Source organism: Sinohyriopsis cumingii, chromosome 9 (genome assembly GCF_028554795.1).
Source record: "Sinohyriopsis cumingii isolate HCF-2022 chromosome 9, ASM2855479v2, whole genome shotgun sequence".
Taxonomy (NCBI): Eukaryota; Metazoa; Mollusca; class Bivalvia; order Unionida; family Unionidae; genus Sinohyriopsis; species Sinohyriopsis cumingii.
The window spans coordinates 59,459,825-59,471,977 of NC_142969.1; the positions used below are offsets into that span (position 1 = coordinate 59,459,825).

At 38.6% G+C, this 12,153-nt stretch overlaps 1 protein-coding gene across 1 annotated transcript in view; it reads right to left on the reverse strand.

Moving 5' to 3' along the window:
* The window catches only part of LOC149791896 (uncharacterized), a 198,587-nt gene that overhangs the window by 66,636 nt on the left and 119,798 nt on the right, over positions 1-12,153 (reverse strand). The window contains exon 14 of the mRNA XM_089969492.1: positions 11,676-11,753. Coding sequence (XP_089825618.1) covers positions 11,676-11,753 — 78 coding nt within the window. The remainder of the gene's footprint in view (positions 1-11,675; positions 11,754-12,153) is intronic.

Below are 12,153 nucleotides of genomic sequence, written 5' to 3' on the forward strand. Positions count from 1 at the left end.
AAATTCGTAAATTTCTGTCTGCATCATATGGACAAAGGGTAGTAACTCATGCCCATTACCTCCCCTTCCAACACTAGGTGTCACCAGTGTTGAGACTCTATTGTCTTAAACTAGTAACTGAAAATACTGAAGCCAACAAGTTTATGAAAATCAACAAATAAATCTATTTATCTCTGTTACAAAGTAAAAATTTAAGAGGAACTTACAGAATTCTGAATTCAATCCTAAATAATGTTAAATGTTCTATCATAAATCCAAAAGTAAAGAATGTTCTGAATGAATTTAAAAAATCTTGAATGTGCTGATGTGCCAAGTCTTTAATGGATTCAAGTACCAACCATCTAAAATAATGATAACATCCAGAATGTTTTTGAATGAATTCACAATAATCCCAAAATAGTGTTTTTGTCCAAAAATGTCAATGAGAACTAATGCCAAAGAATAATTTTCAAATAAATGACTCCTCTCAAATTATATCTGAACACAACTTTAAAAAATTCCACAGACTAATCTTAAGATAGAATGAATATGGGTCAAAAGTTCTCTTCAGAACATTTTAAGTTTGTAAATAAGGCTAGATCAAATATCAGTAAACACTTTATAAAAAAAAGATAAAAGTCAGATCGCCATACCTACTCTACCTGCATTCACAGACAAAAGTCACACACACAAAATAAATTAAACACACATAACACCAGTTAATAAGCTGAGTGACCTAAAAGTGAGGATGTTCACATAGCAGGGTTTTGGGAGGGTCTTCTAGTAATATGATCAGGTAAGTATCCTCAGAGAAATCTTATAATACAATCTGGTTTCTCAATTGACTAATTTCACTAATCACATTAACATTAGGATAATAGTTAAGCTGAGCATCCAATATATACCTGAGGTATCCTTCTACAACCTATTACCTATACCTATTACCTATTATCATTCTTAAAGCAACACACCCATTGATCACTGGATCTTTGACCTTTCCATCATGTTAAGAATGATTGCTGAAATCTCTGTACCATAAAATTTCACTGGTGAATCCAATGAAGCTAAGAGACTGTGTTGGCATAACTATGGTGGTCATCTGCCCCACACCCACTGGACCCATAGGTTGGCATACTTAGGTCTGGTAGTCGTCTGTTCCACACCAACTGGACCCATGTGTTGGTGTAATTAGGTCTGATGGTCATCTGCCCCAAAGACACTGGACCCATGTGTTGGTGTAATAAGATCTAGCAGTCATTAGCCACACACACACAATGGACCCATGTGTTGGTGTAATAAGTTCTAGCAGTCATTAGCCACACACACACAATGGACCCATGTGTTGGTGTAATTAGGTCTAGCAGTCATCAGCCACACACACACAATGGACCCATGTGTTGGTGTAATTAGGTCTAGCAGTCATCAGCCACACACACACACTGGACCCATGTGTTGGTGTAATTAGGTCTAGCAGTCATCAGCCACACACACACACTGGACACATGTATTGGTGTAATTAGGTCTAGCAGTCATCAGCCACACACACACACTGGACCCATGTGTTGGTGTAATTAGGTCTAGCAGTCATCAGCCACACACACACAATGGACCCATGTGTTGGTGTAATTAGGTCTAGCAGTCATCAGCCACACACACACAATGGACCCATGTGTTGGTCTAATAACTTCTAGCAGTCATCAGCCACACACACACAATGGACCCATGTGTTGGTGTAATAAGTTCTAGCAGTCATCAGCCACACACACACAATGGACCCATGTGTTGGTGTAATTAGGTCTAGCAGTCATCAGCCACACACACACAATGGACCCATGTGTTGGTGTAATTAGGTCTAGCAGTCATCAGCCACACACACACACTGGACCCATGTGTTGGTGTAATTAGGTCTAGCAGTCATCAGCCACACACACACAATGGACCCATGTGTTGGTGTAATTAGGTCTAGCAGTCATCAGCCACACACACACAATGGACCCATGTGTTGGTGTAATTAGGTCTAGCAGTCATCAGCCACACACACACAATGGACCCATGTGTTGGTGTAATAAGGTCTAACAGTCATCAGCCACACACACACACTGGACCCATGTGTTGGTGTAATTAGGTCTAGCAGTCATCAGCCACACACACACACTGGACCCATGTGTTGGTGTAATAAGATCTAGCAGTCATCAGCCACACACACACAATGGACCCATGTGTTGGTGTAATCAGGTCTAGCAGTCATCAGCCACACACACACAATGGACCCATGTGTTGGTGTAATCAGGTCTAGCAGTCATTAGCCACACACACACACTGGACCCATGTGTTGGTGTAATCAGGTCTAGCAGTCATCAGCCACACACACACACTGGACCCATGTGTTGGTGTAATTAGGTCTAGCAGTCATCAGCCACACACACACAATGGACCCATGTGTTGGTGTAATTAGGTCTAGCAGTCATCAGCCACACACACACAATGGACCCATGTGTTGGTGTAATTAGGTCTAGCAGTCATCAGCCACACACACACAATGGACCCATGTGTTGGTGTAATTAGGTCTAGCAGTCATCAGCCACACACACACAATGGACCCATGTGTTGGTGTAATTAGGTCTAGCAGTCATCAGCCACACACACACAATGGACCCATGTGTTGGTGTAATTAGGTCTAGCAGTCATCAGCCACACACACACAATGGACCCATGTGTTGGTCTAATAACTTCTAGCAGTCATCAGCCACACACACACAATGGACCCATGTGTTGGTGTAATACGTTCTAGCAGTCATCAGCCACACACACACAATGGACCCATGTGTTGGTGTAATTAGGTCTAGCAGTCATTAGCCACACACACACACTGGACCCATGTGTTGGTGTAATAAGGTCTAGCAGTCATCAGCCACACACACACAATGGACCCATGTGTTGGTGTAATCAGGTCTAGCAGTCATCAGCCACACACACACAATGGACCCATGTGTTGGTGTAATTAGGTCTAGCAGTCATCAGCCACACACACACAATGGACCCATGTGTTGGTGTAATTAGGTCTAGCAGTCATCAGCCACACACACACAATGGACCCATGTGTTGGTGTAATAAGGTCTAGCAGTCATCAGCCACACACACACACTGGACCCATGTGTTGGTGTAATTAGGTCTAGCAGTCATCAGCCACACACACACAATGGACCCATGTGTTGGTGTAATAACTTCTAGCAGTCATCAGCCACACACACACAATGGACCCATGTGTTGGTGTACTTAGGTCTAGCAGTCATTAGCCACACACACACAATGGACCCATGTGTTGGTGTAGTTAGATGTAGCAGTCATTAGCCACACACACACAATGGACCCATGTGTTGGTGTAATAAGTTCTAGCAGTCATCAGCCACACACACACAATGGACCCATGTGTTGGTGTAAATAGGTCTAGCAGTCATTAGCCACACACACACAATGGACCCATGTGTTGGTGTAATAAGTTCTAGCAGTCATCAGCCACACACACACAATGGACCCATGTGTTGGTGTTGTAAGTTCTAGCAGTCATCAGCCACACACACACAATGGACCCATGTGTTGGTGTAATTAGGTCTAGCAGTCATTAGCCACACACACACAATGGACCCATGTGTTGGTGTAATAAGGTCTAGCAGTCATTAGCCACACACACACAATGGACCCATGTGTTGGTGTAATTAGGTCTAGCAGTCATCAGCCACACACACACAATGGACCCATGTGTTGGTGTAGTTAGGTGTAGCAGTCATTAGCCACACACACACAATGGACCCATGTGTTGGTGTAATAAGTTCTAGCAGTCATCAGCCACACACACACAATGGACCCATGTGTTGGTGTTGTAAGTTCTAGCAGTCATCAGCCACACACACACAATGGACCCATGTGTTGGTGTAATTAGGTCTAGCAGTCATTAGCCACACACACACAATGGACCCATGTGTTGGTGTAATAAGGTCTAGCAGTCATCAGCCACACACACACAATGGACCCATGTGTTGGTGTAATTAGGTCTAGCAGTCATCAGCCACGCACACACAATGGACCCATGTGTTGGTGTAATTAGGTCTGGTGGTCATCTGCCCCACACCCATCAGATTCAGATTTTTGTCTCTGCAAAGCTAAATCCATGATATATAAAACTCAAGGTTCATTCTGCATGGCAGCCAACAGCCTCTATGTCTTGGGTCAAACACTGCATTTCAACGCAAGGCTAGCAGAGATTGCTCTAATTTCAAGATATGAAATCATCATGAGATGACTTTGATCTTTTGACATGTGAGAGTATGCAGATTGTATAACCCACAAAGATAGGTGATGTCCTGCTTTCCTGCCCTAAGGGAGAAAAAGAGTCTTCTGCAGTTGCTATGACTCATATCTGTACACTTTAAGTTGTGATTTAATTGGCATGGACAGGATGTTGCATAGTCAATGCTCTCATCTATCGATGAGAACAAGAGGGAACATATGAGGGTGTGTCATGAGGATCACCAAACTATCCAATCTGAACTAAAGATTGTTCAGGTCAACCAAAGACTGAAAGGTCATGTAACTAACCATCATGCAAGCCAAAGCTATAGCTATCAGGAAACAGATTTTGAATGTAACAGCTTCACTGAAGTCATGGTTAACTGCTTGAACTTGTCTCAGCTAAGCTATATTAGTTCCCAGGACAGATTCCATTTTGGAAACAGGGAGACAGATTTTGGTCTATTCACATCACAACTGGCTAGTAGGTCTGATAGATCTTTATCATGGCTGATATCTCCTCTGCCAAGGTGCCTGAACGTTGCAGATATCATGGAGCAGTAGCCTTTATGAAAACTGATACCAAGTTTTTCTCCTAAAAGAGCCAGAGAAAAAGATGCTTAGTTGATGGATCAAAATACTCAAAGGGATTCTGAAATTGACTTTAAACTAGTTCCTGAAAACATGCCACTTACCCTCATTAGCCTTCTTGTTCTTATGTCTCTCCACAACTGAGAGGGATTATCAGAATTATCTTGCAATTCAGACCCCATATTTTCTTTTTAATTTTGGTACTAGGATCATGGGGGTGGGGTGTGTAAGCAAAGGTCTATAAACCCTCCCAACTGATTGTCAGCACATGGCCCAACATTCTGCATCCAAGACTGATGAGACAAAGGTGGGAAAATCATTGTTCCACCTTCTCACACACAGGTAAATCATCTTACACCCCAAAAACCTGACCCTGTCTGGACAGAACATTGTCCAGATCACTGAGTCTGTTAGTAATGTGTCTACTTTGCTGGTCGATCTTAAGTTGGTAGCACCAACATAAAAACTGCCAAACCACCATATTCAGGTTGGGTGATTTGGTCCTCCCCATTTGCTAATTTAACGCTGACCATATCAAAGCCCAGTGACCAGTGGGCTCCCCAACCGTATGTACTGGCATCTATACATATCGTTATCTAGTTGGGGTTTCCCCAGAAAAATTCCTGTTGTGAGCCAACCATGGTTGCAAACCTAACTAAGGGATAATCATACCCTATTCAAGGTATTGACCTTTAGGTCAAGTGGACTGAAAGAAGCACCTTGGAGACAACAAAGTCATATTAATCTACCAGCAGTAATGCAAATATAAGTTTAAAAGGCCATCTACTGCACATACAGTTCTATAGTTTCAATCTACCACTGTTTAAATTACAATAATTTTTTAAAACATTTAATTAAGAAACCCAAACATGGTATTTTTAAGTTTTCTATCACAGCATTAGAGAAACCATAAAGAACCAGTCTACTGGGGACCAGAAATGTTCACCAGTACAACTACCAGAATGACGGTGCATGGCAGATTCATTGTTTATAAAAAATTGACGTGTACACACAACAAGCTGTTAACTGATTCCCTCATGACTGGAATATGGGAAGTTTAAGGCTAAACAAGGAATGTCTTTTGAAGGAATAAAATGTAATCAGGATGTCTTCTGATCTTTGATGAAAATCGACTGGCCATTGCTGGAAGGGAAATAAGATGGAAAAACCAAATATAATAAATTATTTTGGCAGACCCACTAGAGTATGTATTTTTATTTGTTTTGGTCATGTAGGGTTGCAATGATATGCCCAAAACTGTATTGCAAATTGCAATATATACAATATACCAAATAAATATTGCAATACATACTGCAATACAGTAATACCTAATGAAAAAATAAAATAATCACTATAACATATACTACTTGAAAAATACAACATCTCTAACTGATGTTATCTTGTAAGACTTCAAATAGCACCGCACATTTTGCTTTCTTTGTTGGAGAAACATTTCAATATCCATTTTTATAAAAAAATACATTTCTAAAAATAAAAGTTCAGGTCTACATACCTTTTTATCAAACTTGAAATTTGGGTCAATATTAATTTTAGTACTTTGATCTGACTGACCACATATTTTACACAGAAAACAACAGATGAGGCTACTGTTTATTTAAGTGTTTTTTTTAAAGCTAAAGCATCAAACATAACAGCAGATTTTGCATGCTTTGTTGTATGTACATTCTGGGCACTGGATACAAATTTTGTTGTATGTACATTCTGGGCACTGGATACAAATTTTGTTTACTTTAGTGGAATCAATACATTTACGAACACTGACTCTCAAGTACTATTCATTTAGTGCCATTATGAACAGGACATAAATATCTAAGGCAAAGTGAAGTTTATTTCTCACTGGAAAAATACACCCGTCTTTGCCTGAATAATGCTACTGCATTTTGTGTTACTGCATTCACTTGCAAATCTGTGCTAAGCAAGCATGTAAGAAAACAAAAAAATATGGTTCTTGAATTAAATTGGAAAAACTGTCATCATTGCCTCAGGACATGGTTTATTTTGAAATGAACGCAGACAAGGACCAAGACTATTCAGTGAGTGTCAAGATAGCCCTAGTTTTCAGACTGTATTGGAAGAGATATTTTGAAGTTTACTGGTTTTAGAGCACACTTCACCCTCTACAACCATGCATTATTATAAAGTTAATGCGTTAGGTTGACATTGATGATGAGCATCAGAAGGATACAAAGAACACAAAGAAGTTGTGTCTGCTTCCCAAGTGAAGCAAAACTCAAGGGGATCAATGGTTGATTGTCCAAAGGTATGTGTGAACCAGGAATGGTAAAGCCACCTTTTAAAAAAATCTAAATACCAGCCATATTTTCACTGCGATAATATAGGACACATCTGACTGTCTACTGAATTCCATCCATTGAATCAGAATGTAACAGCAGTTAACACGTCAACCACAATAATATTATAAGATTAAAAAGAATGTGTTTTCTTGCCAGATCAAAACTGGTTCACAATGTTTAAGCCACATTTCTGACTCTGGATCTGGACTAAGTGATTTTCTGATTGGCAGAAAAGTCAGCTAACCAGCACACCTGGGAGCTGATGGTTCAAATTACTTTGGTCATTAACAGAGCAGCTCACCATACAATGGCTAATGGCCTCTGCCAGTCCTGACTTGACATATCGTGATTTATGTTTACGCACAATGTCGCTAAACAGCATTATGCCCTGCCTTTAAGGATGACTCCATCTGGCCCACCACTGCTATTCGGGGGGCAAAATTTTAAGAAATTGGAGGTAGGCAGCTCAGGAGTTACCCCTCCAACTGGCCACACAACTTGTATCCTCATTCAGCAACCTGTTATCCCTTCCACAATGGAGGGACAAAAGGCGAGCCAGGCAAAAGGGATCTTTATGCTCCAAGGTAGTTTAGATGTTGACCGTATGCCAGCAAACAACAAGGGAGGTAAGAAACCAAGTAGACAGCCAACTGGTGGGTGTAAGACTCTTGCAATTCTGATCATGTTGGATCAACCTATTTCTTCTATAAACATAACGTTACCTTGTCATTTCAAAGGGGCTTCAAGTTTTGTTTAACTATCCTGTCATCTTTCTCCCCTTTGCCTTCTAATGGACATGCCATCAGATTTGGAGAAGGACCTTATTCTTCAGCAGGAGTTGCTCACCGACATATGTTTGGGTGGGGGATTGTACAAAAGCAATAATTTCCAGGGTTCTATTCACCGGTGTTCCTTATCAAAAAGGTCACTGGCAAGTTGAGGCAGATCATATACCTAGTCACATCAATGAAGTTTTAAGATGGGGACAGCATGGTCTTCTTGTGGATTTGATTAGGCAAACAGACTAACTTGACAGAATAACTCATACTATTTAAACTGCATGAGTTTTGACATGCAAAATGTCTGCATGATGAAAGCAGATGCTTATTACAGTTTTCTAAAAATAGCATTCAACAAGTGATATCATACATTTTCAAGACAAAAAGGACAATAAGCCTCACAAAAAGTTCTAACTGCCAATAAAGAAAAAAAAGAATATTTAGATTCTTGGAGAAAAAAGAAGGAAGGTCAACAATAATGTTTATTGGACATCATATGTTGATTTGAGTATGTCTCGTGGCAGCTAAGATGATTTCAATCACCACATGAAATTTAAATTATTTTTACTGATTACATCAAGTTGAGAGCAAAAAGTCATTGAGCTCCATTGGGTTTGTGAATTTGTACTGAAGATAATTACAGTCCAAGTATCAGGACCATCCATTTGATTGAAATAGGGATATGTATTTTTTTTTAAGTAGCTGGGTGTACAGTAAAAGTAGCCATGTAAATCACCTGGCTCCTGGCTATACTTAACAAACTTTATAGACGAACACAGTGTTTACTGTCACTGAATCAGACCTACTTTTAAAGGCATGTTTTCCAGCTTGATGACAGCAGTACATGATATCTTATTACACCTTAATGAAAACTGGTCTCTAACTTATGGGAAAAAATCAACTTCCTTACTGAGAAGGTCTTGTTAGGGTTAGCAGGTCTATATTTGGATGGACTTCTTTTTTAATCATGTCAGTTTTTTAATGAACTGGGAATAATCCAATCTTCCCCCATTTGAGTGATTTTGAAAGATGGATATTGAGTTTATAACCAATCTCAATCTTAAATGTCTCCCTCATGCCCTGTCCAACAGATTGTTGAACTCAGACATGGATTTCATTAAGAGAATTCTTGCAACTCCTCGAATTACTCAATGCAGCAGATCTGATGCTACTAAGCTGCCTTTATACGTATATCTGTCATTGTCCCTAAATAAACCAATGCTAATACCCTGCAGGTAGGCAGTGAAATAAGAAAAGACAGTTCTGTCAGGCAATACTGTCACACCTGAGCAGATGGCGGGTTACTCTGAGAAAATTGGTCCAATTGTGGGACAGGCAGGAGGCAGAATGGTTGGCAGGAGTAGATTCAGAAGATAGCAGGCTTATTTTCCTTACTGTTGATGCAGTTGGGGAATATATTTAAAGAAGATAATAATTTAGATGAATATACAGACTAATACAACAAGGCAGGATCAAATACTGTTCATTCAATTAAGGATGATCACTTTAAAAATGATGGAGTATTTATCTTGTTTCTAAAAGCAATTATTTTACAGAACTAGGAGTCCAAGAAATCAAACAGCTCTTAAAAATATATAGGTTAGTATGGATTTTGTTGCACTACTCTTAGTGGAATATGCATTCCCAAGCAAAAGTTATTACAAAGAAAGGTCTGGAAAAAAGTACCCTGTCACTAATTGTATACAACATAAAAACTAAATGAGCATCTTTATTCATCAAATTTTCAAAGACTAAGGAACAAAGATTCCCGTTGTCAAGTATGCAAAGAAAACTGTCAGTGAATGTTTTTACAATTATGGATATCTCACTGATCTTCAGCAATGGGGCTTTGTACATTCAATTTAAGACAAGTCATAAATCACAAAAGATTTCCAAAGGTCTCATCTTCTTTTCAATGACATCAAAATTTTCTTTCCCACAAATGTTATTTTGAGTTAAAAAAAAGTACAAATATCTTTAATTTCAGTAATTAATAACAGACAGTTGGAACCACATTACTAACGCTCAATCTCTCAAAGCTCTATGATAGACTTACATAATATGTTACACCATACTGATGACATTATATGCCAGGTTTGATTTCATACAGTTGTTTGTAACAAAGTTTCCATACCATATCCAGACTGGTTTGCAATTTTTTCTAGACCTTTCTGGCACAGGTATTAAAGTCTGTGTAACAATAAATCAGCACGTGGTTTCCACATGATCTAAAATAGTATCCATCAATCATGAGTGGGTGATAGGTCATGTGCGTCTTGCCAACCATAGCAGCCAATGCCCCATCCAACTCCATGAAGATAAGCATTCAAGCAACCACAAAAACAGAATACAGCAACCCAAAATTTCATCCATTTTTCCCAGTGACCAAGTGATCTAAGGTGCTCACCAGACAGATCACTCACATTTCTCACCTCTGGCCATGTCAGTTCAAGTCTCAGTTCCACCAACGGCGGTATGTGAAACAGTTGGCCAGTAGCTTTTTGTGGAACAGTGCTTATTCCCAGGTTCTTCCTCCACCATATGTGGCATATCATGTACTAAAAATTGGCAATAAACCAGACCAAGCCATACTTTTTTCCAGACATTGTATGAATCATGCATAAAGTAATAATGATAACATGTAAAGATGCACAATAAATACTTACAGCCATAATTTAATGACCATAAATGTCAAGAATTTACAGAATTTTATTTTCAGAAAATGACAGTTTCAAAAAGTCTCTGTCCAAAGAGATAAAAAATGTGCTAAAGAATTGTTTAAAATTACTGTAATGTCCCAATAGTCTAATCAGGACATCTATATATGCATACAAAAATGTTTCATTTGTCTACCTGAATTTCTATTTAATCAAGCCAACAGGGCAGTTCTCCAGAAGATCAAAAATGTGTAAAATATTGAAATATTCTTGTTAATAGCATGAAAATCTAATTAGGTCATCTACAAATCAGTACAAAAATGCAAGCAAAATTACGTCAGTCTATGTTGAAGGTTATTGTCCAATCATGCTATTAAGCAAGCTTTCTAACAGACAGAGACAACCCAACTGCAGGTAATAGGTATTCAAGGAGTTCTTTATTTTTTTATCATCTTAATGAGGTGCTTTCAAAGTTACGGTCATCCCTAGGAGAAATTTTACTGCATTTTATTGAGTGTATATTGCATAAGCAATTTTCAATTGGCATAAATTTCACTTAGACTATCATTACTGGCAGTTAGGAAGTTATACAGCTCCCACTTCTTATAATGCCCTTCATGATTCCAGATAAAACACAGTACCACTACGTACCCTGTGACCAAAATTAAACCACTGTTCATGAATTGGTCATCATATGTATGACACAATATGGGCTGATGGAAAACGTCATGTAGCTTCTTATTTTTTTGTATTAAATTTTGATTACCTTTTTGGTAAACAATATTATCTGGCAAAATCAAATGTACAAATACCAAAAAGTGAACAAATATATTTAATTTACATAAATTAAATTACTATATGTTTGATTTGCATTTTGTTCATTTCCTCTTGACACAAGCAACAAAAAAAAAAAATTTCAATCATTCTCATTATACAGCGCTTCTATTCAGCAAATATGGGCCCAATTACAGTTAGAACTCTGAGCTGTACAATTTCTTTTGTCATACATTTGCAGTGTCTTAGAAACTTACATCAATTTATAAATAATAATAAATGCAAACAAGTACCTCATATAATAGCCTGGATTCTGTATCACATTCTGCTCTCAGCTTATGTAGTCTTTCTGTAAGCAGTGCCATGAATTGCTGGAACAAGTTAAAGAAACAAAATTATAACTGATAATAAGGCATTCTAGAGGTCATCAGAGACTAAAGATGGGCCAAAACCAGCAACTTTGTAATCTCAGTTCCTTAAACCAGCCGATTCTCCAATGGTACTTCCCTAGCCCACTATGTAACAGTACTTCCTCTGTAAGTGTAGATCCTTAAACCAGTACCACTATGACAGTACTTTACTAGATCAAGCCTGCTATAACACCTGTTTCTATGCTAACTGACCTTAAGTTCTTGTCCAAAGCAATTTATTCTAATTTAATACAACCTCTGTATACTCGCCACCTATATATAATGGCCAAACTATTTTTCATCACCATTTTCTATAACAGTTATTTGTAACCCATTCACAAATTTCAATGTTGCTCTCATA